Raw genomic sequence first — 27,119 nt, 5'->3', positions numbered from 1 at the left:
ATGGCCCGGCTCTCCGTCAAGGAGCACCTGGACGGGATCCTCTCCGACTTCGAAGGTGCGGCCGGGGCTGCGAGACCCCCCCCCCCCCCTTCCACCCCCCCGGGGGCTGCGGGACCCCCACTGGGGCTGGGTGTCTCGGGGAGGGGGGGGGGGTGCCCACCCGGGGAGCTGAGCATCGTGGGGGGCTGCGGGGGGGGGGGGGGGGATGCCCCGTGGGGGGCTGGGGTGGTCCCCCCCGGGGGTTGGGGAGCGGGGGGGGCTGCGGGGTGCGCCCGGGGGGGGCCGGGACCCGCGTCCCGCTTGTGCCCGTCCCGTCCCCCCCCCCATGGCCGGGGCCGGGGAGGGGGCGGGCGGCGAAACCCGAGCCCGGGGCTGCTGCTGCCCTCGCCGGGGAGGAATGTGTGCACCTACCCTGGGCACCTTAACCCCCCCGCTGCCGGGCCGCCCCCGCACCCCCCCCCATCCCCCTGCCACCCCCCTGCCCCCCCCATCCCCCCCCGCACCCCCTGCCACCCCCCGCCGCTGCCCCCCCCCGCTCCGGCCACCGTTCGGGGCAGCCCAAAGCGCTGGGCGAGGACGTGACCCGTGAGCAGGAGCGGGTTTGGGGTGAAAGGAGGCGTTTTGGCATCGCCCCGCCGCCGGCGCCGAAGCGGTGAGATGGGTGTGGGGAGGGGGCTGCCGTCCCCGTGGCCCCCGGCACCTCGGCCAGCCGGAGAGGGAACCTGGGCGGCGCAGAGCTGCTATTAGCAGCGCCCGCGCCCCGGCCCCTGACCCCTGCCCAGCCCCGGGCACAGGGGTGAGCTGGGGAGGGGACGGGGACGGGACCCCCGCCACCCCGCCGCCCGCGGCGCTGATGGCCAAGCCGGGGCGGTGGCAGCCATGGGCCCGAGGAAGAGGAGGGCGATGGTGGCCTCGTGCCGGTGGGTGCCGTGCCGGGGCAGGCCCCGGCACACGTGCCGGGATGAAGGGGCGCAGCGTGGGCCGCCCCCGCCGGCCTCCCCGCTGGAGGCAGCCACCCGCCGCTTGGCAGCGGGGCGCGGCGGGGGCGAGGAAGGCTGCCCGGCGGGGGCCTGGCCCCCCGCGCTCTCCCGGGGAACCGGTTGCCGGCACCAAACAGTGCCGCTTTGGCAGAGCTGGCAGGAGCGCGGCTCCCAGGGGGCCCCGCGCTGCGGCGGGAAGGAGGGAGGGGGCGGCCGCCCCCCAGGGAAGGCGCTTCCAGCCCACTGGGGCTTCGTGGGGGTCCCGGCTGCTCAGACCTCCACGGTGCCCGGGGGGACAGGGCCCCCCACCGCCGCCAAGCGCCCGGCAGCTGCTCCGGCAGAGGCTTTGCACCGGAGCCAGGCGCCGCGGTGCCCACAGGGTCCGTGGGGGGGGCACGTTCGCACCAACAGCAGCCCCGGGGCTGCGGCGTGGACTCGTGGTTGCCGTCAGTGCCACAAAGCCGTGTGGGAGGCATGGCTGCAGCCCCCCGCGTGGACTGGAACGTTACTGCTGCGGGTAGCGATAGCTCCGGCCTTCCTCGCCATCAGTAGGCTTCAGGGTTAATGCCCTGTAAGCGGAGAGGAATCCTTCCCAGCGTGGCTGTTTGGATGGATGGAGGGGGAGAGGGTTGGGCGGGGGGATCTGGTTACTCAAACCGGATCCCTTACAGGGGGAATAAAGCGGGCAGTGTGCTGCGGGGAGCCGGCGGCACCAGCAGCCCGGGCGCAGATAAACCGCGGGGAACAATGATAAAAACCGCGGTGAACAATGCGGCAGGGCCACGGGGCCGCCGGCGCCGAGCTGGTTTCCCATGCAGGACGGGCTCACAAACGGCCCTTCGGCACCCGGCTGCGCGGGGGCACGGCTGGGTCCAGGCGTGGGGGTGGCCGTGGGGCCGGCAGGGGAGGGGGCAGAGCCCGGTGGGTGCCCGGCCATGGGTGCCAGCGGGTGCCACTCTCATGCCGCCATCTCTCTCTCTGTCCCCAGCGCTCAAGAAGTCGTTTGAGGCGGAGGATGGGGACGAGGCGCCCGGCTCCCCACCGGTGTCCCCGCTGCCCTCGGGCACCGGCGAGTGCCGCCAGCCGCTGCAGCCCGGCCACCCGCCCCGCTCGGGCACCGCCGCCAGCCCCAGCCTGGCGCCCAGCCCCGTGCTGCGCAGCCGGCTCAGCACCAGCCTCTCTACCAGCCGAGCCAACGGCACCGCCGGCACCGGCATCGCCCGCGTCGCCTCCTTCCAGACCCGCCGGGGCTTTGCCACGGGGCCGGGCAGCGACGGCGAGAGCCTCCGCAGCTCATCCTCCAGCCTGGAGAGCCCTGCGCCCCCGCAGCCGCCGGGCACCCCTCCGGCCACCGGCCCCGGCCTGAAGAAGGTCCCGTCCCACGGCAGCGTCTTCCCCGCAGAGCTGGAGCATCCCCTGCGTGGGGCCGCCGCCAGCCACGGCTCGCTGCCGGCGCTGGACCTGCACATCGCCGAGGAGCCGGGGGTGGGGTCCCCCGCTGCGGACCCCTCACCGTGGGGCACCCAGAGCCCTGCAACCCAGCCCGACACCCGCCAGCCTTCCTCCTCCTCCCCGGCCCCATGTGATGGCACTGGGGTGGCCCCAGGGTTGCCCACGCTCCCCGAGGGGCCTGGGGGGTGGGACGCGGCCCCCTGCGCGCTGCCTCGGCCGCAGCTGAGGGTCAGCCTCGGTGCCAGCCCCGGCCCGGCCCGCCGGCCACCGCCGCTCCCCCGGGGCCAGGGGGAAGCAGCCCCGGCCCCCGCCGCCCCTTCCCCAGGGAGGGCTGAGGGGCTGCCGCCGCCGCCGGCCCCCCAGGCTGCCCCCTTCAAGCTGGTGTCCCAGCCGCAGACGGTGCAAGTGAGCTCCCAGCCCGCCTTCCTCGGCGGGCTGGTGCTGGTGCCAGCCCTGGGGACCCCAGCAGCGCCCGGTGGAGCTGGGGCGAACCCCCCCAGCGCCGGGCTGGTGGGGCCGTGGGGACCCTGCACAGCAGTGGCGGCTCCCGACGAGGCTGCGGACAGTGGCTGGGCTGCGGTGACGCCGGAGCACGGTAGGACTCGCTCCTGTCCCCTCTCCCCACCGGGACCCCCTTGTTGGGCACGGCATTACCAAAACCTCCCAGTGAGCCCCACTGCCTCCCACCACCCCGGTGCTGGGGCGGGTGTTGACGCAGGGCCGTGGTGACACTGGGGACAACACGGACCCCCACCGGTGCCCTCCTCCCCACCGGTGCCGTGGGGCGCGTTGGATGCCGCCCGGCGCGTGGCGGCGGGGGGGGGATGCGCGGAGCCGAGCACGGCGCTGGCAGGGCTCCCGTCCCACCCGGCCCCCGGGTGCCTGGCGAGCTTCCCGCACCGCCCCGGCGCTAATCGTTTTCCCCGGCGCAGGGAGACAGGTCGGGACACATGTGCCCCATCGGCGGCAGCGCCGAGCACCGGGGCCCCGCGCGTGCCGGCTATCGCCGCGATCTTGTCCCGCATCCAGCGCTTTCTTCCCCTCTCATCCCTCCTTGCCTTGGCACGGGGACGGATCCTGTTCCTCCCTTCCCGCGGGGGCGGAAGAGGTGGCGGGGGGCCAAGGTGCGCTCGGGCGTGCTCGGCGCGCGCCTTGTGCCGGGGGGAGGACGCGGGGCTCCCCGGCGCAGCCGTGCTCCCGGCTCCCACCACGCCAGTGTGGGCACCGCCGAGCCTGTGCCCGTCCCCAAGCATGGGGCAGGGGACCCCCAGTGTCCCCCCTTCCCAGCAGCTGCAGGCTGGAGGGCGCCGGGGTGGCCAGGAGACGGCTGCCGCTGCCGGTGCTCCCTGTTTAGGTGCTCGGGGCTCATTGCCCGTCTCGCTGGGGTGTCATGAGAGCCGCCGTCGCCGGGCTCTAAGTACTGACGCCGGCGAAGGCATCCATACATCTGCTCCGGGCTGGGGTGAATCATCCCCCAGCAATGCCCGTGGCCGCGCTGCCCAGCCAGCCCGGCTGCCCCGCCGCTGGCCGGGGCGGCGGGGACGGTGCTCGGGGCCAAGCTGGGGTGATGGGGACGCGGCGGGGACGGTGCTCGGGGCCAAACTGGGGTGACGGGGACACGGCGGGGACGGTGCTCGGGGCTGAGGCAGGGTGATGGGGACGTGGGGGGACGGTGCTCGGGACCACGGCAGGGTTTGGCAGGGCGGCCGAGTGTGACGCGCTGAGGCTGCGGAGCGGGGTGCGAGCCAGCGGGCAGCGTGTGGGCACCGGCTGCCCTGCAGATGGCACGGGACCGGCGGGCACTGCTCGGGCACAGCGGTTTCTGTGCCAGGAGGAGGTGGAGACGCACCACGGGTGGCTGTGGGGTGGTGTGGCACGCTCGGTCCCATGCACTGTGGGAGGAAGCGCCAAGCCAGCCGCTTTCACTTCCACGCTGAGCGAGCGCCTGGGTCGCCCACGCAGGGCCCAGGGCAAGGAGGAGGAGGAGCAGAGGAGGAGCTGTGGGCTGCAGCCACCCTCTCCGCCTTACACCCCAGGAGCCATTTGGCCCCGGTGACCAGCTCTTGGCGGCAGCAGCCCCGGCTCCGGCCGGCTCACCCAGGTAGGGATGGCCGGGGCGGCAGCGGCCGGGGCGGTGTGCGGGCAGGGGGGTGCTGCCACCGGCACAGGATGAGCCCCTCCGGTCCCCAGCAGGCTGGCGGTGCTGCAGGGCGCAGGGTTTCGCTCAATGGTTCACTTCTGCTTCTTCTCACCGCCAGCGCCCTGCGGCCCCCGGCCCTGTGCCGTGGCTCCCGCTCGTGCCGCAGCCAGGCAGGCTGGCTCCGGGTCCGGCTGCGGATGGCGTTTGTCACCACTGTCCCCTTGGGTCGTGTTCGGCACTGGGAGAGGCACCGGCATTTCTGGGTGATGCTGGGCTGGGCGGGTAGAGCTGCGGTGGGCTCCTCACCGGTGTGGTGGGCACCTCTCCCTCCGCATCCCCAAAATCCTCCATCCCTTTGCCGGAGGGGTCAGCTCCCTCCTGCCCACCCACCCTCGAGCCTTTGGGACCCGGCACCGCGCTCTCCCCAGCCGGCTGCGCTTCCCGGCCGAGGCGATGCCCGGTTCGGCGCAGCGGCGAGCAGCCAGGCCAGGAGCTCCTCTCCCGGCTCATCCTCTCCCAGCGCCCTCCACCCCCGGAGCCTTATTACAGGCTTCCCCGGGGAACCGGCCAATTAACCCCGCATCAGTAATTAAATCCGTAGAGGAGACCACAGACCCGGGCTTACTCGTCCCTGCCTGGAAAATAAGAGCATCTTCCATGAGTCCTCGAACAGGTCTGGCTGCAGGAGCCATTAGCCCCGGAGGTGCGCGGTGATGCCGAAGCGCTTCCATCTGGCTGCCTGGCCGCCGACCTTCGCCGATGGGTGTTTTTGGCAGCGAGGGCAGGGACACGGGGGGCTGCGTGCCCATGGGGGTGGTGGTTGTGGGTGCAGCACCCAGCGCCGCCCCGCGGCTCCGCCCGCCGCCCCCTCCGGTTGTTTGCGTCTGCTCGGCGCTGCCGCCGGCACGGCACGAGGCGGCGGGCGATGGCCGAGCCCCTGCGCGGGTGCTGCGCCCCAGAGAGCACCCCGGGGAGCTGGGGAGGCTGCGAGCACCCCAGGGAGCTGGGGAGGGTGCAAGCGCCTCATCCTGCCTGCACCCTGCCTGCGGTGGCCGGCCACCGTGGGTGGCTGCAGGCAGCGGCTGCATCGCTTGGTTCTGGAACTGTCCTGGCAACGGCGGGGGGCTGGCAAGGACCGGGGTAGGGGCGCAGGGGGGCCGGTGTCCCCCAGGAGCGCTGGCGTGCCCAGGTGAGCATCGGGGGGGTCCCACCGCCCTGCCTGCCTGCGGAGCACCCCGGCTTTGCTGCGGGCGGCACCCTGCCTGCCCTCGGGCCCCCGGCCGGGTGTCACCGCTGTCACCAGGAAGTCCGCGGCTGTTTCGCCACTTCCGAGGACCGACCCGACCCGCGGGGGGAGATGGGACACGGGGCGCTGCTGTCCCCAACCCCGCCACCTTCCCAGGCATCGCTGCCTGGCCGCGCTCCTGCCTTCGCCCCGGCCAGGCGGCGGGTTTGCAGCCACCTGTGGGCACAGGGTGCTGGGTGTCCCCGCCGCCGGGATGCTGTTGCCATGGCAACAGGCGTGTTCGGCTCCATCATCTCCTGGTACCCCTGGGTTGGCTCCGGCCGGACCCTGCCCACGTGTCCCTTGTCCCCAGGCTGCGTGGCACACGGCTGCGGCCTCGGCGGGGCGGCTCAGCTGCCTCGGCAGCCTCGGCCGGCAGCAAGCTGCCGCTCGAGCCTCGCCGACGCCAAGAACCGGCTGGCACATATGTGGCAGGCGGGGAGGCTGCGGCAGGGGGGGACGCAGGCGCCGTGGGGCACTGCGGCAGTGGGGCGGGTGGCAGGGCCACCACCCCTCGTCCCGCTGTGCCCATGCCACGGCTGGGCACGGGTGCTGCTCGGGGGGCACGGTGCAGGGTGGTCCCCGGTGCCAGGGAGCCGGTGGGTGCCAGCGGGGATGGTACCCACAGCCGAGCGCTCCTTGTCCCCCACCGCAGCCACCCGTGGGGATGATGGGTGCTGTGGAGGTGGGGGGGCTACCCCTGCGCTGGGGTCCCCGTCTGCGCCGGCCTGGCTGGAGGCCCGCGGTGCCGGGTGGGCCCAGCCGCGTGGGCGCCATCTCCACTCCACCGGGTAACCGGCAAACTCGGCGCAGGGGCTCGGCTGTGGCGGGGAGGGGGCTGCGGGGAGGGGAGGGAGGGAGGGATGTTGCCGTGCTGGTCATGCGTGGGAGCGGCAGCCTCGCCGGAGCTGGGTTCGGTGCCAGCCGGGGGCTGGCGGAGGGGAGGGGGCCGGGCTGCGGCGCTGATGGGGATGGGGACGTTGATGGCGCCTGGGGGGACCACCCCGACTGTAGCGGGGTGCTGAGCGAGGGCACCGCGGCACTGAGGTAGGACCCGAACAATGGCCGTGCCGGGGAGGAGGAGGAGGAAGAAAGGGCTCAGGGGCCCCCCAAGCTGCCGCACAAAGGGCTGGGGCGGGTGCGGGGCTCCGGTGGCCCCCCAGCTGGGGCACGCTCTGGGCATGGTCCCCCGGGCAAACCCCGCACGTCCCTGGGGCTCGGGGTTGCGCCGGTGCCTGTGCTGGCCCTCCCCGGCACCCCCGGGGCCGCAGGCGGGTGCCCCTCGCCCCAGCAGGGGCCGATGCCTGGGTACGATGTGGGGTGGCACGTCCTGCCCCATGCCCGGAGCCCCCCGGGTGCACCGGGGCCGGAGCGGGTGCTGCAGGAGGTGGCCTTGGCGTGGGTGGCAGCGTGGGCTGGGCAAAGGGTGCTGGCGTTGGCCGCGGTGCCCGATGCAACCACTTCACAGAGCAACCGGTGGCCTCGTGGGGGCCGGACTGGGCTGCCCGGTGGCACGGCCACCCCGAGGATGCTGCTATGGCACTTTCCCGTCCCCCTCCGCACACGGGGTGCCGGGGGGGGGTGGCATGCCCTGTTGCCATGCCGAGCCTCACCGGCTGCCAGGAATGTGCCGGGGCTGCGTGCCCACCGGGGCGGCTGCTGCTGGGGCAACGGTGCTGGCGGAGGGGTGGGCACCAGGGCGGGGGTCCGGGCTCACCCGCCTTTGCCCACCCGTGCAGGGAGCAGCCTGGAGCCCGAGGAGCACAGCATGGAGCCGCCGGCCGTGCCGGAGGAGGAGATGCCCCTCACCGTGGCGTCTGGCCCGGCCGGTTGCCAGCTCTTCGGTTACGTGGGAATTGAAGCCGTGCTTGACCAGATGAAAATCAAAACCATGAAGACGGGCTTCGAGTTCAACATCATGGTTGTGGGTGAGCGCCGGCCGTGGGGTTTGCTCCCGGTTGGGGTGGGAATCCTGGCTCTGATGCCGCCGTGCTGGGGGAGATCATGCTTTTAAGGGATTTTAAGGGGTTTAAGCAGCAAGAAATTAATGAGAAACACCCCGTACCCCATAACGTAGCGATGCGGATGGGTGAGCTCATCGCAACCGCCGGGACGCTCCAAAATGGGTACCAAGGTGTTATTGTCCTGGGGGAATTAATTTATCGGGGCGGGGGGGATAAAGCAGAGCTATCGGCATCCCCGCAGGGCAGAGCGGGCTGGGGAAGTCGACGATGGTGAACACCCTCTTCAAGTCCAAGGTGAGCCGCAAAGCCTCGCAGCCTGGCCAGGAGGAACGTATCCCCAAGACGGTGCAGCTGCAGTCCGTCACCCATGGTAAGGTCACCACCGTGGGGTTGTGTCCCATCAACACTGGGGAGAAGCAGGGGACCCGGGGGGGGTCTGAGGCCGCGAATGCGGCCTCAGACCCCCCCGGGTCCCCTGCTTCTCCCCGATGCTTGGTCCCCGCTGACCCACATCTCTGCCCCATAGTCATCGAGGAGAAGGGTGTGAAGATGAAGCTGACCGTGACGGACACGCCGGGGTTCGGGGACCAGATCAACAACGAGAACTGGTAGGACACAACGGGGTGCAGCATCCCAGCTTGGCGGGTGGCAATTTGGGGTGAGGGTTGAGCTCAGATGCTTTCCCCCAACTCCTCATCCTCAGCTGGGACCCCATCATCAAATACATCAACGAGCAGTACGAGAGGTACCTACGTGAGGAGATCCTCATCACCCGCAAGAGGAAGATCCCGGACACCCGCGTCCATGGATGCGTCTACTTCGTCCCCCCCACGGGTCACTGGTGAGTCCCCACTCGCAGCACCCATGGGTGCTCCCTGCTTGGTGGTGCGGCTCACCCCGGGGTGCTGGTGGTGGGGTCACCCCGGGGTGCTGGTGGTGCTTGGCAGGCTTCGCCCGCTGGACCTGGAGTTCATGCGGCGGCTCAGTAAGATCGTCAATGTGGTGCCGGTGATCGCCAAAGCCGACACGCTCACCCTGGAGGAACGGGCAGAGTTCAAGCAACGGGTGAGGACAGGTCCCCGAGGGGGTCCCGGGGTGCCCCGTGTCCCCCCCAACCTCGGCTCAAGCCCCGTATCCCACAGATCCAGGAGGACCTGAAGACCCACGCCATCAGCGTCTACCCGCAGGAGGACTTCGACCAGGACCCGGATGACAGGGCGCTGAACGACAGGATTCGGGTGAGTGCCGGGATGCTGGGATTGGGGATGCCTCTGTCCCCGGGGGAGCCCGGCAGCACCCCGGGACGAGCGCGCTCCTCTGCGCCGGCAGGAGAAGATCCCCTTTGCCGTGGTGGGGGCGGACCAGGAGCACCAGGTGAACGGCAAGCGGGTGCTGGGCCGCAAGACCAAATGGGGCATCATTGAAGGTGAGCGGAGCCCCTTGTACCCCCAGCCCTCCCCAGGTACGGGGGGATCCGCCGAGGGTGCAGGGAGCAGCACCCATGGGCGCATCCCTGCCCTGGGGGGTGCTGAGCCAGCGTGGAGCCGTGCCGGTGCTGCGGTGGTACCCGGAGCCTGCTGGGATTTGCTCCCCGGGCGTCCCCCCCGCCACCCTGCCCTCCTGCCTGCACCCTGCCTGTCCCGCTGCCCGCTCTGCCTTGCTTTGCAGTGGAGAACCCGGCACACTGCGAGTTCCCCCTGCTGCGGGACCTGCTGATCCGGTGAGCGGGGGACGGGGCGGGGGGTGCCGGCACCCCACGGCGGGGATGGTGGGACGGTGACTTGATGCCTTTCCTCCCCGTTACCGCCCCGGGCAGGTCCCACCTGCAGGACCTGAAGGACATCACCCACAACGTCCATTACGAGAGCTACCGCGTGCGGCGGCTGAACGAGAGCAACCGGCCGGCGCCGAGCTCCCTCAACGGGCTGCCCGGCAAGGGCGAGGGTGGCAGCAACCTCTGAGCTGCCGCGTCCCCCCTGGAGCTGCCGCTGGACCCCCGTGGCAGTGCCCGTCCCCTGCCCACCAGTGGCTGTGCCTGGACCCTGCCTGGGGTGAGGACACCATGGCCATTTGGGGTGAGAAGCCCCCCAAAAGTGCCAGGCTGCCCCCAGGTTGGGTCCCTGGATCCCTCGTCCCCAAGCTGCGCCATGGGCACAGACCCTCTGGACCCTGCGCGGCATTAAAGGTCAACCCGGAGCCTTCAGCCTTCGCCATCATCATCCTCCCGTTGGACGCCCTACTTCTGACGTGCCACCACCCTCCTGTGCTGCTCCGGCTGCTGGGGCCATGGGGGCGAGACCCCCCCATGGCGCTGCCGGGGTGCCCGGTGCCAGCACCGGCCGGGAACCCCGGGGAAATGGCGGTGCGGCCGGTGGGGTGCTGGTGGTGCCATGGGTGGCCGGGGCGGGGAGGGTGTGGGTCCCCTCCCCGCGGTGACCCCACCCACCCTGCCCGGTGACGGCAGCTGGCAAAGCCGGACTTTGAGCCGCTTATCGGGTGGCGGAGGTGCCAGAGGTGCCGGGAGGGGTGCGGAGGTGCCGGGATGGGAGGTGTTGCCCAGAGGAAGGGGGGGGCTGCACCCAGCTGCTCCCCACCATGGCACCCCCCTGCCAGGGGCACCCGGCACTGGGTGCAGCCTCCCAAACCCCTCGGGCGGACCCTGTGGGTGCTGCCCCGCTGGCTGCCGGCCCCGGCGCGGTGTGGGGATGGAGGTGTCGGGGGTGGCGTCCCCGGTGCTCCGGGGGTGCCTGAAAGGCCCCTTTGTGCCTCCCGCCGCGGGCAGGGCTGGGGCGCGGTGCCAGGACGGCAGCATGCGGTGACTCCCTGCCCCCGCCGCCCCAACACCGCCGCAGGGCTCGGCGTCACCGCGAGCGCCAGCACCCTTCGCCTGGCCCCGCGTTAATGATCCACCGACCTGTGCTGCCGCCGCCGCCAGCCCCCAGCAGCCACCCCGGCGAGCCGTGCCTGGCGGCGGTGGCGGTGGCGGCAAAACCGGGAGTCGTCGGCGCGGGCAGCTTGGGGGGCCGGCGGCTCCCTGCCCCACGCCCCACCCCTCCGTCCCAGCACCCAGATAAGAGCGGCTGCCAGCAGCACCCATTTCCCAGCACACGGCGTGGGTGGGAGAGCTGGCCAGGACCATGGCTCTGGCGACGGTGAACCTCCGCGCCGTGACCTCCTGGGTGGGCATCGCCCGGCTCTTTGCCGTCGTGCTGTCCTGCATCGCCTTCAGCTTGGTGGCCTCTACCAGGGACTTCAAGGGTCCCTACGGAACGTGGTGCATGTTCACCTGGTGCTTCTGCTTCGCCGTGACGCTGCTGGTGCTGGTGCTGGAGCTGCTGGAGCTCTACCCCAAGCTGCCGCTCTCCTGGGACGACTTCACCTCGGCTTTCTCCATGCTGGCGACGTTGATGGTCTTCACCACCTCGGTGGTCTTCCCCGCCACCTTCATCAGCAGCCCCTGCAGCGGCAGCAAGTGTGCCCGGCAGGCCGCGGCCACCACCGTCTCCTGCCTCTGCTTCCTCGCCTACGCCCTCGAGGTGGGGCTCACCCGCGCCAAGCCGGGGGACATCAGCAGCTTCCTCTCCACCGTGCCGGGGCTCCTCAAGGTGTTCGAAGCCTACGTGGCTTGTCTCATCTTCTCCTTGCTGGATACCTATCATTCGGAAGCCGGCTTGCAGTGGTGCGTGGCCGTCTACTCCATCTGCTTCATCATCACCTTCCTCGTCATCATCTTCACCATCGGCCGCTGCCTCACCTACATGCCCTGCCCGCTGGAGAAGATGCTGGTGGGTTACAACGCCCTGGCCCTGGGGATGTACATCACCGCCACCGTCCTCTGGCCCCTCTACAGCTTCAAGAATAGGAACCGCCCCAACCCCTGCCACGGGAACTGCTGGTGGGACAGGCACCTGGGGGTCACCTTCCTCACCATCTTCAACCTCATCGCCTACTTGGTGGACCTGATCTACTCCACCAGGATGGTCTTCATCAGGGCACCTCCCTAAGGGCTCCGGGTGGCCCCGGTGGGGTGAGGGGCGGTGGGACGCGGTTGGGTGCCGGCGCGGGGCTGCCGGCGGAGCTGAGGAAGAGGCCGGCCGCCTCGGAAAGCTCCTTCTCCCCGTGCCGGAGCGGAGAGCCACAGGGCGCTCCCGGGGGTGCGCTCAGCCCCACGGGCTGCCGGGCCGGGGGGCCGGGCTGGGGGGGACCAGGGCGTTCCCGAAACCCTGGAGCTGGGGGGGGGGGGCTTTGGGATTAAATTGGGTCATTTTTCACTTGCTTCTGCCTCCTCTTTCTTCCCCTTCCCAGCTTTCTTGGGGGTTCCTCCCCAGCAGCACGGGGGGCTCGGGGGTGAGAAACCGGGGGCCAGCGGCAGCACCGGGGGGCACCAGCAGCGGCGGGGGGCACCGGGCTTCAGCAGCTCCTCTTTTCTCCTCTTTGTTGACTCCAGAGCGAAGCAGGGCATGACCAGGAAAAAAACCCAACCCTTTGCCTTGGCACCCACACAGGACCCTGCCGAACGGGTTCGGGAGGAATGTGGCTGCTGGGGGGGGGCCAAGCCCGCCAGGTCCTCGTCACCAGCACCGCCAGGTCCTCGTCACCACCGCTGTCACCCCTGGTTTGCTCCCAGCCACGCTAGCAGGAGCTCCGTGCCTCCTGCTTTACCCCTTGGGGGCTGCCGGGGAGTGACACCGGGGGGACACAGGGCAGGGGGGTGGCTGCCACCCAAGTGCCACCAGAGTTGGGGGTGCCGAGAGGTGTCATCGGGGAGGACGGTGGCACCGCAGGCCGGTGTACCAGGAAGAAGGCAGCAGAGCGGTGCAGGCAGCTAGGGACCGGTGCAGGCAGGGGAAGGTGTGCCCGGCATGCAGAGCTCCTGGCACGCCGCTCCCGGATGTGGGACGGGCGCCCCGCGGGCCACCCCGGCGGCTTTTGGGGCCACTGTCCCCAGCCAACGCTGCTCCCTCCGCCGCTGCTTGCCCTGACACTAGCCACAGCCTGGGGCCATCCCCGCTGCCTTGGCGCTGCTGGGGCCAAGAGCTAAGCCCAGGCATGGCCCAGGGCCCATCCCCGCTGCCTCAGGGCTGCTGGGGGCCACAGAACAGGGTCCCCACCACCAGGAGATGGCACAGACCAGCTGCCACGGTGGCAAAAAGAGCCCAGACCCAGCCTTGGGCACTGCATGGCACCCACGGGTGCCACGGTCCCCCGGCGAGCGGGACCTCCATGCCCTGTGCTGGGGCCACCGCGGCGGCAGGTCCCAGCACCGCTGGTGATGGCAACGCCACAGGCTGCCGGGCGGCCTGGTGGGTGTCCCCTTCGCCCGGTCCGTGTCCCCACGGTGGCCATCACCCCGTGACCGTGGTACCCTGGCACCGGCTGGGCTGCTCCCCTGCACCCCAGGCACTGAGGCCAGAGTGCGCTGCAATGCCATGCTCGCACCGAGCGGCACGGCTCGGCCTTCGCCCTCCTGGCAGTGCCGTGGGAGCCGCGTGCAGCCTCCCAGGCGGAATTTTTGGAGCAACTAAAGGGAAAACCACAGCGGCCGGGCACAGCCCTGCCCAGCGCCCGAGCGCGGTTATTTTTAGTGCCCGGGTTGATTGAAATTCATGGAGGAAAGGGGCAGGGGAAGCGCGGTGACGGCTGTCGCTGGTTACGAGTTGTGGCGCGTTGTGCCGGTAATGTGTTCGGCTCTGGATGGCATGCGGGCGGTGCCGGCACAGGGGGTGCGGTGAGGCTGGGGTGCAGGAGGCCGGGCGGGCAGCGGGGTGCAGCACGGCTGCTGGGCGTGGGTGGGTGGGTGCAGGGGAGGGGGTGCAGGGGGAGGTTTGGGGGGCTCCCTGCACCCAGCTGGGGGGGAATGGCCCAGGAGGAGAGCCCAGGCTGGGGGGGCTCTGCGCCTGGGGGAGACCCTGCGGCATCTCCCAGCCGGGGCACACGGAGGGTCCCCGGGAGCAGCCGAGACCCCTGGTGCCGGTCTGTGCCGTGCTGGGGAGCCCCGGTACCGGTGTGGTGCGGAGGGACTCCCAGTGAGGTGGCGTGCTGGGGCGCACTGGTGCCAGTGAGGTGCAGAGGGACTCGCAGTGCCGGGGCGTGCTGGGGAGCCCCGGTACTGGTGTGGTGCGGTGGGACTCCCAGTGCCGTGGCGTGCTGGGGAGCCCCGGTACTGGTGTGGTGCGGTGGGACTCCCAGTGCCGTGGTGTGCTGGGGAGCCCCGGTACTGGTGTGGTGTGGTGGGACTCCCAGTGCCGTGGCGTGCTGGGGAGCCGTGGTAGTGGTGTGGTGCGGAGGGACTCCCGGTGCCATAGTGTGCTGGGGGGTCCCGGTGCGGTGCGGAGGGACTCCCAGTGCCGTGGTGTGCTGGGGAGCCCTGGTACCAGTGCGGTGCAGAGGGACTCCCAGTACCATGGCGTGCTGGGGAGCACCAGTACCAGTGCGGTGGGACTCCCAGTGCTGTGGCGTGCTGGGGAGCCCCGGTACTGGTGTGGTGCGGTGGGACTCCCAGTGCTGTGGCGTGCTGGGGAGCCCCGGTACTGGTGTGGTGCGGTGGGACTCCCGGTGCCATAGTGTGCTGGGGGGTCCCGGTGCGGTGCGGAGGGACTCCCAGTGCCGTGGTGTGCTGGGGAGCCCTGGTACCAGTGCGGTGCAGAGGGACTCCCAGTACCATGGCGTGCTAGGGAGCACCAGTGCTGGTGTGGTGCACCAGTGCCGGTGCTGGTGCGGTGCTGCTGTCGGTGCAGTGCGGTGCCGGTGCGGTGCAGTGCAGTGCACTGCCGAGGCCGGTCCCGGTCCCGGTCCCGGTCCCGGTCCCGGTCCCGGTCCCGGTGCGGTGCGGTGCAATGCCGAGGCCGGTCCCGGTCCCGGTGCCGGTGCCGGTGCGGTGCCGGTGCGGTGCGGTGCCGGTGCGGTGCCGGTGCATTCCTCCCCCTAGGGGTCGGTGTGCCGCGGTGCGGGAGGCGGTGCGGGAGGCGGTGCGCTCCTACGCACGGCCCGGGGCGGCCGGGGCACGGCGGCGGCGGCGGCGGGGAGCGGGCACCGCCGCGGGCCCGGTGAGTGCGGGCGGGGCGGGGGGCGGCGGCGGCCCCGGCCCCGCGGGGGGCGCGGCGGAGCGGAGCGGGCGGGGAGCGGTGGGGAGGGGGCGGCGGGGCCCGGGCCGGGGCTGGCGGCGGGGGGCGGGGGGGGGGGAGCGGTACCGGTACCGGTGCTGCCGGTCCCGGCCCCGCGGTGCTCCGAGCCCGCCGCGGTTCGGGCATCGCCCGCCTGTCCCGGCAGCGCGGCCGGCCCCCCCCCGGAGCCCCCCCCCCGCCCCGGACGGGACGTGTCCCCCCCCGGGGCAGCCCCGGAGCCCCCCGGGCCGGTCGGAGCTGTGCCGGGCTGGGGCAGGGGACGCGGTGTCCCGGGGGTGCCCCCGGCTGTCCCCGGGGTGTCCCCTCCCTGCCGCATACCGGGGCCGCCTCTGCCCCCCCCGGCCCGGGGCGGCGGGGTCCCGGGGCTGGGTGAGGAGCCTTCCCCGGCACCGGCACCCAGCCCCCTTCCCTGTCAGCGGGGTGCCCCTGTGTCCCCCCGGGACGCCCCTGTGTCCCCCAGTGCTCCCCGGGATGCCCCTGTGTCCCCCAATGCCCCTGTGTCCCCCCGGGACGCCCCTGTGTCCCCCAGTGCTCCCCGGGATGCCCCTGTGTCCCCCAATGCCCCTGTGTCCCCCCGGGACGCCCCTGTGTCCCCCAGTGCTCCCCGGGATGCCCCTGTGTCCCCCAATGCCTCTGTGCCCCCCCGGGACGCCGCTGTGTCCCCAGCCGGACAAACCGTCCCCAGCCAAGCCCCCTCATCTGCCCCCTCCAGGGCCTGAGCCTCATCCAGGGTGACAGCGCGGGGGGCTCGCGTCCCCTCCCTGCCCCGTGGGGGCCGTGGCCCCGAACCCCCTGAGCTGCTCCATCACCCACCCTCGAGCATCCCCAGCCCCGGCTGGAGCGGGGGCCCGGGGGGCGAGCGGGGCCGCCTGGCAGGGCCGCTGGCTGGGATGGGTGCTGGGGGGCAGCCCCAGGGTGGGTGCTGGCCAGGGTGGGTGCTTGGGGGCAGGCTGGGGCTGGGGGTCCGGCTCCGGCCTAGGGAAGGGATGTCCCATGGCAGGGACATGCCCATGGGTGCTCCCCGGGAGCGTGGGTGCCCAGGGTTGGGTCCCCGCGAGCATCGGCAGGGCTGATCCCATCCCGGTGTCCCTGCAGCCCCCTCACCGCGCCGGCCGCCGCGGTCGGGTGCGGATGTGGCATCCCAAAGGGATGGCGCCGCGTTTTGGGGGGACACGTGTGCTCCAAGGGGTGTGGGTGTCTGCCTGGCAGGGAAGGGGTTAACGCCACGGGGGGGGTTCAGGGTGCCGGGGTGTCCCCAGCCGGGTACACCCAGGCCGCTCCTCGCACCGGTGACCTCACGCTACTGCCATGGCAACGACTCATGAAGTCACTGGTGCTGAGAGCGGGGCGGCCGCCTCGAGCGTGGGGTGATGGGATGGGAGCGTGGGAGGCTGCCGAGCGCCGTCCCCCCGCTCTCACCACGCTCCCTGGGCCCCCCCCAGAATGAGCTGGGGCCCCGCCAGCGCCGACGCCTGACCCTCGCCCTGCCCGCGCCACCATGCTCATCAAGGAGTACCGCATCTGCATGCCGCTCACCACCGAGGAGGTGAGCGGGGGGCAGCGGGGGGCCGCGGGTGTCCGTTGGGAAGAGGGGTGCACAGGCGGGAGGAGCCCCAAGCCCCTGGCCATGGGTGCCGGGGACAGCTCAGCTGCAGGGACCCGCCGACGGAGGGGGATGTGGGTGGGGGTCCCGTACCCACAGCAGTGGGGTGCCAGGGGATCGGGTCCCTGCCCGGAGAGGGGCTGGGGGACACCGTGGCCCCCTTTGCCATCCCCTCGTGGCTCGTGGCCAAGCCGCCGAGGTGTGCTTTGGCCACCGCCGTTGGGCTCGGGATGCTCCGTGCGAGTGCTGAGCCGTGTTTGGGGGCGCAGGCAGGGGGGTGACCTTGGGGCACGGAGCCCGATGGCAACGCCGGGGGCTGCTCGGGGACAGGGGACCACGGGATGAGCCCGTGGGCGAAGGGCACCGGGGGTTTGGGTGCCCGTGGCACCGCAGCACTCGGGGCTCCGATGGGGAGCCCGGGCTCAATCCCTGCTCCGGCAGGGAGCCCAGATCTCATCGGCAAACAGCAGCGATAGCCGGCAGCCGGTGGCATCCCCGGCCAAAGGTCACTCGTGAGCGCCGGGTGCCAAGGGGGCCGTTTCAGGGAGCGGGGAGCTGCAGCGGCGGTGCCCACGCCGGGCAACGCCAGCCCTCCCCGGGCACCGGTTTTTGCGTCGGCACCCGGGGAAGGTTTGCAATTAGGCAGGGAGGGGTGATAAGATCGCGCTGGCGGTTGGGGTGATGGATGGGACCTTCAGCAGAACAAGAACACGCTTATTGCGCGGCCGCGTCATCAAATACACGCACATAGCTATATCCATACCCATACATCTCTATCTGTATATCTATATATATAGGTTTCCCGGCTCCCGGGCTGCTTGCTGAGCAGAAAGCCTCCAGGCACTCTGCGAGGCACTGGGGCACCAGGGAAGAGCAGGGAGGGCAGGATCCGGCCCTCGCCCGGGCGCTGGAGCGGCCCAGGGGCAGGGGGGTTGAAACAGGGTGCCCCGGGAGACCCCTGCCCGCTGCCCGGCTCGGGGTCTGTCACCCCTTTGCTCCGTGCCTCAGTTTCCCCTCTCAGTGGTGCGGCTGGAAACCCGTTAGCCCGGCAAAGAGGAGCCCATCCCGGCGGTGCGGCCGGGAAGGTGCCGGGGCAGGGGATGGCAGCGCTGAGGCCGGGCGCGGTGCTTGCAGTATCGCGTGGGGCAGCTCTACACCATCAGCAAGCACAGTCACCAGGAGAGCGAGAAGGGCGAGGGGGTGGAGGTGGTGAAGAACGAACCCCACGAGGACCCCGTCCACGGCCCCGGCCAGTTCACCGAGAAGCGCGTCCACCTCTCCAGGTGAGGCCGCGGCTCCGGCAAAGGGTGCTGGGTGGGGAGGGGGCCCTGGCGCCCCGGCTCCGTGCGGCAGCGCCGCGGTGGGGGGCATGGGCAGGCATCGGGGTGGCCCCATCCCTCCCTCCAAAATTCCTGGGGCGCATCCTTTCCGGGTCCTTGACACCCTGCGGTGTGGCTGCACCCGTCTCCTAGGGGTGCACCCATCTCCTAGGGGTGCACCCATCTTTGGGGGCTGCACCCAACTTCAGGGGCTGCACCTATCTCTCCGGGTGTATCCATCTGCTGGGGTGCACTTATCTTGGGGGGGCTGCACCCATCTGCCGGGGTGCACCCATCTCCCAGGCATGCACCCACCTTCAGGGACTGCTCCCATCTCCTAGGGTGCACCCATCTTCAGGGGCTGCACCCATTTTTGGGGTCTATCTCCCAGGGTGCACCCATCTTCAGGGGCTGCACCCATTTTTGGGGTCTATCTCCCAGGATGCACCCATCTTCCTAGGGGTGCACCCCTCTCCAGGGGCTGCACCCGTCTCCTGGGGTGCACCCATCTCCCAGACATGCACCCATCTTGCAGGGGTGCACCCATCCTTGGGGGCTGCACCCCTCTCCCGGTGGGCACCCATCTCTGGGTACCGGTGGGTGCCTCGGCTGCGGCGCGGGGCTCGGCGGGGACACCCAGGCTGCTGCTCAGCCCGTTACTGGGGGTGTCCCCGCACGCAGCTCTGGGTGCCCGTCGGGCAGCCGCTGGCACCCGGTGCTGCTGTCCCCGCGTCCCCGCCGCCGGCTGCGGCACGCCGCGGTGCGGGCATCGGCTGCTCCCTCGCCGGGGAGTCGCTGGCGTGAGACGGGCTATTTTTAGCTGCGGCACTCACGATTCCCCTCTCGGGGATGGTATTTATAACGCCTGCAAATTAATCAAAATCCACCTCCCTGGGGGCCTGATCCTGCCCTGGGAGTGTGGGCAGGCACCGGGTGCTGGGCAGGGGTGATGGGGGCACCATGGGGTCCTGGCCCTGGGGAGCTTGGGGGGTCCTGGGGAAGGGGTGGGGGTCCCTGGGGAGGTGGTAGGGGTCCCTGGGGAAGGGGGTAGGGGTGCCTGGGGAGGGGTTGGGGGTCCTGGGGAGGTGGTAGGGTCCCTGGGGGGGTCCTGGGGTGGAGGTGAGGCTCCTGGGGTGGTGGCAGGGGTCCCTGGGGGGGTGCTGGGGTACAGATGAGGGTCCTGAGGTGGTGGCAGGGGTCCTTGGGGGGGGTCCTGGAGTGGAGGTGAGGGTGCATGGTGGGGTGCTGGGGTGGAGGTGAGGCTCCTGGGGTGGTGGCAGGGGTCCCTGGGGGGGTCCTGGGTTACAGATGAGGGTCCTGAGGTGGTGGCAGGGGTCCCTGGGGGCGGGTCCTGGGGTGCAAATGAGGGTCCTCGGGAGGTGGGGGGGTTCCTGGGGGGGTCCTGGGGTGGAGGTGAGGGTCCTGGGGTGGTGGCAGGGGTCCCTGGGGGGGTGCTGGGGTACAGATGAGGGCCCCGGGGTGGTGGCAGGGATCCTTGCGGGGGTCCTGGAGTGGAGGTGAGGGTGCATGGAGGGGTGCTGGGGTGCAGATGAGGGTGCATGGGGGGGTGCTGGGGTGGAGGTGAGGGTCCCAGGGAGGTGGTGGGATCCTTGGGGGGGTGCTGGGGTGGAGGTGAGGGTCCTGGGGAGCATGTGGAGTCCCTGGGGAGGGGATGGGGGTCCAGGAGCCGGGACCGTGCCGGGGGGGGCTGCGTTCAGTGGAGCAGGGCCGGGTGGCACTGGGCAGGGCTGTGCCCGGCGGCCGTATCCTGCCCTGAGCAGAGCCCCCCACCCGCCGCGGTCCCCTGCAGCAAACTGCCGAGCTGGGCGCGGGCAGTGACCCCCCGCATCTTCTACATCACGGAGAAGGCCTGGAACTACTACCCCTACACCATCACCGGTGAGCCCCGGGCAGGGCGCGGGGACAGGCACGCTGGCACCGCCGGGCACCCTGCCCCTCTCCGGTGGTGGCGGTGGCAGTGGGCTGCCGGGAGAGCCTGGCCGTGGCCGCTTCCTGGGCTCACCGCTCCCTCTCTCCCCCGTGATGCCACCCCGGGATGCTGACGTGCCACGGTGTCCCTGCAGAGTACACGGTGAGGAGGTGGCATGGGGGGACCTGGCATGGCTGGGGAGGGGGTACTGGGGTGGGCGTCCCCTGGGGGTGGGTGTCCCTTGGGGGTGAGTGTCCTTGGGGCTGGACATCCCTTGCGGTGGGTGTCCTTGGGGCTGGGCGTCCTTTGGGGCTGGGTGTCCCTTGGGTGTGAGTGTGCCCTGGGAGTGGGCGTCCCTTGGGGCTGGGCATCCCTCAGTGTGGGTGTCCTTGGGGTGGGCGTCCCTCGGGGCTTGGCGTCCCTTGGGCTGGGTGTCCCTTGGGGCTGGGTGTCCTTGGGGGTGGGTGTCCTTGGGGCTGGGCGTCCCTTGGGGTGGGCGTCCCTTAGGGGTGGGTGTCCCTTGGGGCTGGGTGTTCCTTGGGGTGGGCATCCCTCAGGGCCAAGCATCCCTCAGGGTGGGTGTCCCTCAGGGTGGGCGTCCCTTGGGCTGGGTGTCCCTTGGGGCTGGGCATCCCTTGGGGCTGGGCGTCCCTTGGGGTGGGCGTCCCTTAGGGGTGGGTGTCCCTTGGGGCTGGGTGTTCCTTGGGGTGGGCATCCCTCAGGGCTGAGCATCCCTCAGGGTGGGTGTCCCTCAGGGTGGGCGTACCTTGGGGTGAGTGTCCTTGGGGCTGGGTGTCCCTCAGGGCTGGGTGTCCCTCAGGGTGGGTGTCCCTTGGGCTGGGTGTCCCTTGGGGGTGAGTGTCCTTGGGGCTGGGTGTCCCTTGGGCTGGGTGTCCCTTGGGGGTGAGTGTCCTTGGGGCTGGGTGTCCCTCGGGGTGGGCATCCCTCAGGGTGGGTGTCCTGGGAGCTGGGCATCCCTCAGGGTGGGCATCCTTGGGGCTGGGTGTCCCTTGGGGTGGGCATCCCTTGGGGGTGGACATCGCTGGGATTGGGCGTCCCTTGGGACGGGCATCCCTCGGGGCCGGCTGACGGCCGCTCCCTGCAGTGCTCCTTCCTGCCCAAGTTCTCCATCTACATCGAGACCAAGTACGAGGACAACTGCGGGGACAGCGAGAACGTGAGTCTGCGCTGCAGCTGAGACCTGGCAAACTCATCACTGGGGGACACACACACACACGCACGCGTGGCCGGCGCCTCTCACCCTCCCTCCCCTCCCCAGATCTTCCACAGCGATAAAATCCTGGGCGACCACGAGGTCTCCTTCCTGGACATCGCCTTCGACGAGATCCCCGAGCGTTACTACCGCAGCCTGGAGGTAGCACGAGCGGGGCTGGGGGAAGCTCCCCGGGGCCACCCCCTTGTCCCCCGTCCCCAGGGTTGGGGGGGGGGGGGGGGCTTACAGCCCTGCTCTGCCCTCCCCATCCAGGACCCCCGTTTCTTCAGTTCGGCCAAGACGGGCCGGGGGCCGCTGCGGGAGGGCTGGCGCCAGCACACCAAGCCCATCATGTGCTCCTACAAACTGGTGAGCGTCAAGTTCGAGGTGTGGGGGCTGCAGACGCGGGTGGAGCAGTTCGTGCACAAGGTGAGGGGGGGACCGAGGCCACGGCGGGGGGTTTGGGGGGGACACGGGGCGCTGACCCCCGCGGTGCCGTCGCAGGTGATCCGGGACATCCTGCTGATCGGGCACCGGCAGGCGTTCGCCTGGGTGGACGAGTGGTGCGGTGAGTCCGTGGGGCTGTCCTGGCACCGCCGGCGATGGGGGCACGCGATCACTGGGGTGGCCCCGGACCCCCGGGGTGGGAAGGGGCTGCGGGTTTAACCGCCAATGCCACTAACCCCACCGGCAGCTCCCGCTCTTCCTCCAGCTGCCTTTGCAACCTGCTGCCTGCACTGCCTGCTCTGCTCGCTCCCCCTGCCCTCACGCCTGCCTGCACCCCCGCACGCTGCCCGCTCCGCTGCGCGCCTGGGAAAGGCTTGGCCGAAGCACGGAGCGGGGGAGAGGAGCCCCAGCATCCCTGCCTGCGCTGCCTGCACCCCCAGTCTGGCAGGGAGACACGCTGCAGGCAGCTGCCGCACGCGGACACGGGGACGGGAGCCCCGGGTATGGCGATGGCCGGCAGCGGGGGCCGGCAGCGGGCGCGGGGCCGTCGCGGTGAGCGGCTCTCTGCCTTCCAGACATGTCCCTGGAAGAGGTCCGGGCCTTCGAGACTCAGATGCAAGTGGCCACAAACCAAAAGCTGGGGAGCCAGCACCCCTAATCCCCGCTGCGGGGGCAGCCCTGCTGCACGCTGCCTGCAGGGGACGGAGACCCCAGGCCCCGCCACGCTGCCTGCAGGCAGGTGCAGGCAGGGGGGCTTGTGCACAGTGCACGCCGAGCCCCCCCTGCACCCCATGGCGGAGGGTCTCCCCCCTGCCTGGCTGCCCTGCCCGCGCGTCCCCTGCCTGTGCTGCCTGCGCTGTCTGTCTGTCCCTTCCCTGCTGCTGGTGCCGGAGCGGGGGGCTGGCTGCACTGCCCAGCGTCCCCTTCCCTGCCCGTCTCCCTGTCCCCAGCCCCTGTCCCCTTCCCGGCACCCAGCTCGGGGTGCCCCAGGATGACGGGGTGCCCCAGGATGACGGGGTGCCCCAGGATGACGGGGTGCAGGATGCGGCCATGCCGAGTGGTCCCAAGCCCGGCTGTGCTCGGCAGGGATGACAATGGAGGAGGTGCGGTGCTACGAGCGGGAGACGCAGGAGGCCACCAACGAGCTCATCGGCCTGGTGGCACCCACCATCGCGGTCAGCGAGGTGGGGCAGCCCACGGCCACGCACTCGGCCCCCGCCAGCGCCCCCTCCACCCCCCTCAGCGACGAGGCCCCCGATTTCCTCGCTCCCCCCAAGACTCGCCCACGCAAGAAGTCGGCGCCGGAGACCCTGACGCTGCCCGCGCTGCGGGAACGTGCCGGTGCCGAGTGACGCCGACAGTGCCACGCCATGCCACCTCCCCGGCCGGACCGTGCCAGCCCCACCGCCCGCCACGGCCCCTCCGACAGGCACCGACCTCGGGGAGGGACCCGCCGTCGGGGCGCGGGGAGCCCCGGGGGGGTACCGGCCTCCCCGAGCCATCGCGGGTGCCCACGTGGGACATTGCCACCATCACTGTGCCGGACCCGCTGGCTGTGCAGGGAGGGGACGCCAAGCCGGCGCGGGTCCCCGGCAGCGTCGGGCGATGCTGCAGGGGCCGGTTCGCTCAGCACCGCCTGCCCTCGTTTCAGCTGGCCCATGTGCCGCAGCCGGGCTGGGCGCTGGTGCCAGGCTGAGCAGCTGCAGAGCTCGGCGAGCGATGCCGGAGCACCATCGGCACAGGGGCACAGCGCGTGTGACAGTGACAGTGACGGCTGGGTGCCCGGGCTGGGGCTCCCCGTGGGACCCCGGGGGCCACGCGGCCCCACGCACGGCAGGTCCCGCAGCCGGGGTCCCCTTCGCCGTCCCGAGGGGGGCTGGTGCAGGCTCAGCCCTCCGTTTTCTTTGGGAAAACAAAGGCCTTTTCGGAAATAAAAGCTCGAGACACGGCGGCTGGCTGCCGGCAGTGGTTTATTTGGCTCTGAGGAGGGGTTGCCATGCCTGTGCCATCCCTGTGCCGGGATGCTGTGTCCCCCGGGACTGGATGTGTGCGGTGAGAGATGCCTGGATTGCCGATCCTGGGACGGGGAGATGGGGTCCTGGGATGGGGCAGCGAGGGGCTGGGGGTCGGGTGGGCAAGGCAGGCAGGACGGCGCTGGCTGCAGGGGGTCAGCCCAGCCCTGGGGCGATGCCCCCAGCCGCGCCGGCAGCACTGGGCTCCCCTCCCTGCCAGCCATCACCGTCCTCCAGCTCCTCGGCACCCGGCACGGCTGATGCCACCGGCCCCAGCAGGGCGATGTAGTAAGAGCTGCAGTAGACAGGCGCCTTGTTGGGGCTGGAGTAGACCTGCTCGGGCCGGAGCGAGGCGAAGGGGTTGGCGGCGTAGCCCATGATGTGCATCTCGAGCTCCACCAGGATCTGCAGGGAGGACTTCAGCTCCTGCTCGCTGCCGGGAGAGGGGGAGGACGGGCCCCGTTAGCGGCCGGCTGTGCCGGCACGCTGCAGGGACCGGGACCACGCTCACCTGTAGACGGTGAAGAGGACGGGCAGGCGGTAGTCCCGCAGCAGCAGCAGGGTGGGCAGCCAGCCCGCCAGCAGGTCCGGGCAGGCGTGAAAACCTGCGGGGATACAGCAGTGAGAGTCCCACCTCCCTCCCATCCCATCCCGGCCCTGGGGAAAGCCGGCTCTAACGGCACCCACTCCGTGCCGGAGACCCGCGGGGTGCGCGGTGATGCTGGCAGCGGGGCTTGGCAGCCCTTAGCAAGGTGGGTCCCGTCTCCCCACCAGCATGGGGGGCACCCCCGGCTCTGGGTCCTGGGCTGAGCCACCGCACCAAGACCTGAAGGCAGGGACCCCTTTGGGTGCTGCTCGCACCCGCTGCCCGGCAGGCGGGTGGCACAGGCAGGACGCTGAGCGCCAGGGGGTCACCCTGGCCGCTCTGGCTGTGCGGGGTGGCCCATTGTGGCTTGGTGCACGGTCACGGCAAGACCCGGGCACGTCTTGAGCCCCCAGCGGTGCCGGGGCACTCAGGGTCTGCCCTGCACCCTGCCGGGGACGTCCCGCTCCGGGCAGTGGGGTGGCGAGGGTCCGGGCCCCTCCACGGCACGGGCACTCACCCGGATGAAAGCCCACCACCAGGTCGGGGCGGGCGGCCAGCTTGGTCTCCACGTGGCTTTCCCAGAAGTCGTGGTACAGCCCCTTGTAGCTGCTGAGATAGACCCTTCCCCGGGGTGCCGGCGCAGCCAGGGGTGGCCTCATGATGGCTCCGTCAACCACGTCCACCCCTATCATCACCACCTCCATGCCCTGGTGCCCCAGGAACATCCGCGTCAGCTCGTCGTAGTCCGTCAGCCGGGTATTGAGGGTCTCGACGTGGGACGCCCCCACCACGTGTACGGTGAGGGCCTTGGCGAGGGGGTCGATGCCGAAAAGCCGCAGCCCCAAGCCGATGGTGAGCGGCCGCGAGTGGAAGTCGGTGACCAACCGCCGGACGGATTCGCGCAGCTCCCCGTCCTCTGGCCGGGGCTTCCCGGCGTTGGCCCAGAGGAGGGTCATGTACCGCCCGGCCAGGATGGCGCCCAGCTTCTCCTCCAGCTGCCCCTGCATGGAGAACCAGTCCTCCCAGCCCTCCACATCCCGGGCGGGTTTTGTCCAGGTCTCCGTGGGGAAGGGGATGTCTCCTGCGGGGGGTTAGGGAGAAGCTTTGGGGGTCTTTGGACAGCCAGGCTGCCCATCCCACCCGGGCTGTGGGGATACTGGTCTGGGGGGGGGGCTGGAACCAGGAGGAGGGACCCCACATCCCGCCACGGGACCCGTGCAGCCCGGGGAGGGGGTCAGGGAGGCTGGGGGGGGGGCAAACAGGGTGGGAGCAGCATCCCCTGCCCCACCTGTGAAGACGAGCCACTCCACCAGCCGATCCAGGGCCACCAGCTTCAGCTTCTTGCAGAACTTCTTGTGCAGCGGCCAGTTGGCACGCTGGCACGCCACGCCGCAGTAGTACACGTTCTGGCACCTGGGGGAAGAGCGGCAGCGTGCCCAGCTGCGAGGGGGGGGGCAGGATCGGGCCTGGCTCCCTGCCACCCCCTCCCAGGGCTGCGGCGCTGTTTTTGGGGTGCCCTGCAGCTGGAGGTGGGCGCCGGGGCCAGACACCCCCGGCTTCACCCCGGCCACCGGGCTGGAAGCGGATTCAGCCCTGTGCCATCACGCTTCCCATCCCCCCCCCCCCCATACCTCTTGCATCGCCGGAGGCTTTTGGGATCAGGGAGGGCATCGGGGAGCTTCTTGCACTCGGCGCAAAACTTGAAGGTGTCCTCCATTTTTTGGAACATGTCGAAATATGTCCGGATGCCGAAATCGCTGCCGCTCTTCCTCCCGTCCATGGCAGACCTGCAGCCGCCGGGGTGGGGGGTGAGAGGGATGCAGCCCGCGCTGCTCTGCCGTCACGGCGGGGCTGACGGCCTCCCTCCAAGGCTGCCGGGATTTTGGCTCTGCCGAGAGCACCCTGCCCCGGGCTGGTTGGGGACGGGGAGCCAGGGAATGGGCTGGCGGAGGGGTGCACCCAGGAGCTCCGTCAGAGCACCCCAGCTGCGGGCTGAGCCGGGAGGGTGGGATGAAGCGGGGAGATGCTCCGGCTGGGGGGACATACGGGATGCTCCGGCTGGGAGACGCACACCCATTGCAGCACCCATGGGTGCTCACTCACTTGTAGTCCTCGTAGCTCTTCATGTTGAGCTTCTGGAGGATGACGTGGGACAGCCCCGGCACGTTGCGGTCCATGGCCTGGAAGCCCAGCGAGTCCACGTTGGGTCCCCTTGCCACTGGCTCCTCCACGGGCTTCTTGGGGCGGCTGGTTTTGGGGGCAGCGCCTGCATTTCGCTGGGCCGTGGCGGCTGCGGGAGAGAGGGGTGCAGGTGAGGGGGACGGTTCGTGGGTCCCCGGGTGCTGCCGGGCTCCCCCGCGCCTCCCACCGCCCCCACGCCGCTTCCCGCCCGCCATCCCGCCGCTCGTCCCCAGCCGCGCCGGCGGGAGGACGGAGGAGCTGGGTGATGCCGGTCGGCCCCAGCACAAGTCCTGCTGCCGGGGAGGGAGGGCTGGGCTCAAATGTCAGCCCCCGAGAAGATAGCGGCGGCGGCGGTGAGCGGCCGTGGCCCTTGCAGCAGGAGTCAGATAGCAGAGCTATTCTGGTCATCCCTCCCAGGGACCGGGCCAACCCGCTCCGGGGGTCCGGCACCCGCCCCGAAAGCCGGCAGCAGCGGTAGGGTCCCCCAAAACACCTTCTGCCCTGGAGCTCACCCCCTACCACAGCCCGGGGCAAGCAGGGGTGGCTGCCCCCCACCCCAGGACCTTGCCCCACACCTCTCCCCTCCCCTGTGGGGTCTGCCAGCCCCCCACCGCGAGGACCCTGCCCCGGGGACCCCCCCTTCTCCCTCAGAGCCCTCAGTGCGGTGCAGGCGAGCGGCTGGGTGGGCACCGCAGGCGCTGCCAGGAGGGGGAAAGGGGCCAAGAGTGGGGCTGGGGCAGGAGCTGGGCTCCCCAGGGGCACCCCAAGGCTGCAGGGAGGACACGGTGCCCCTGCGGCACCACCCCGGCCGAGCCGGGCGGGGTCGGGGGGACCCCAGCCCCATGGGGCTGTCCCCAGGGGCTTGGCAAGGGCTGCCCACACC

The 27,119-nt window shown here is 71.3% G+C and overlaps 4 protein-coding genes across 4 annotated transcripts; 3 read left to right on the top strand and 1 right to left on the bottom strand.

Annotated features, from left to right (window-relative positions):
- SEPTIN12 (septin 12) lies at nt 1-10,190 on the top strand (the record flags this gene model as incomplete). The annotated part of the gene is made up of 11 exons (XM_082312637.1): nt 1-55; nt 1,969-3,027; nt 7,597-7,785; nt 8,063-8,191; nt 8,348-8,429; nt 8,525-8,662; nt 8,769-8,886; nt 8,964-9,059; nt 9,151-9,247; nt 9,490-9,541; nt 9,638-10,190. 11 exons carry the CDS (start codon nt 1-3, stop codon nt 9,780-9,782), a joined length of 2,160 nt encoding a protein of 719 aa, XP_082168763.1. The 3' UTR covers nt 9,783-10,190.
- Nucleotides 10,191-10,781: 591 nt separating this feature from the next.
- Nucleotides 10,782-11,825, top strand: LOC309590725 (myeloid-associated differentiation marker-like; the record flags this gene model as incomplete). The annotated part of the gene is made up of 1 exon (XM_082312128.1): nt 10,782-11,825. Exon 1 carries the CDS (start codon nt 10,959-10,961, stop codon nt 11,823-11,825), a length of 867 nt encoding a protein of 288 aa, XP_082168254.1. The 5' UTR covers nt 10,782-10,958.
- A 4,609-nt stretch (nt 11,826-16,434) lies between these two features.
- On the top strand, nt 16,435-23,406 carry LOC309591617 (cytoplasmic phosphatidylinositol transfer protein 1-like). Its single transcript, XM_082314202.1, has 9 exons — nt 16,435-16,491; nt 17,683-17,831; nt 19,678-19,766; nt 19,952-19,959; nt 20,903-20,974; nt 21,077-21,172; nt 21,284-21,439; nt 21,515-21,578; nt 22,544-23,406. Exons 1-9 carry the CDS (start codon nt 16,444-16,446, stop codon nt 22,807-22,809), a joined length of 948 nt encoding a protein of 315 aa, XP_082170328.1. The 5' UTR covers nt 16,435-16,443; the 3' UTR covers nt 22,810-23,406.
- A 15-nt stretch (nt 23,407-23,421) lies between these two features.
- Nucleotides 23,422-27,107, bottom strand: MSS51 (MSS51 mitochondrial translational activator). Its single transcript, XM_082314189.1, has 6 exons — nt 26,159-27,107; nt 25,687-25,842; nt 25,344-25,468; nt 24,573-25,136; nt 23,981-24,074; nt 23,422-23,902 (listed from the first exon to the last, which is right to left on the bottom strand). The coding sequence occupies exons 1-6, from the start codon at nt 26,449-26,451 to the stop codon at nt 23,626-23,628; spliced, it is 1,509 nt and encodes a 502-aa protein (XP_082170315.1). The 5' UTR covers nt 26,452-27,107; the 3' UTR covers nt 23,422-23,625.
- Nucleotides 27,108-27,119: the final 12 nt, after the last annotated feature.

The sequence above is a fragment of the Platalea leucorodia genome, assembly GCF_965183815.1.
Source record: "Platalea leucorodia genome assembly, chromosome: 5".
NCBI classification, from domain to species: domain Eukaryota; kingdom Metazoa; phylum Chordata; class Aves; order Pelecaniformes; family Threskiornithidae; genus Platalea; species Platalea leucorodia.
The sequence above is the reverse complement of the archived record's forward strand: the minus strand, read 5'-3'. Positions and strand labels throughout refer to the sequence as shown.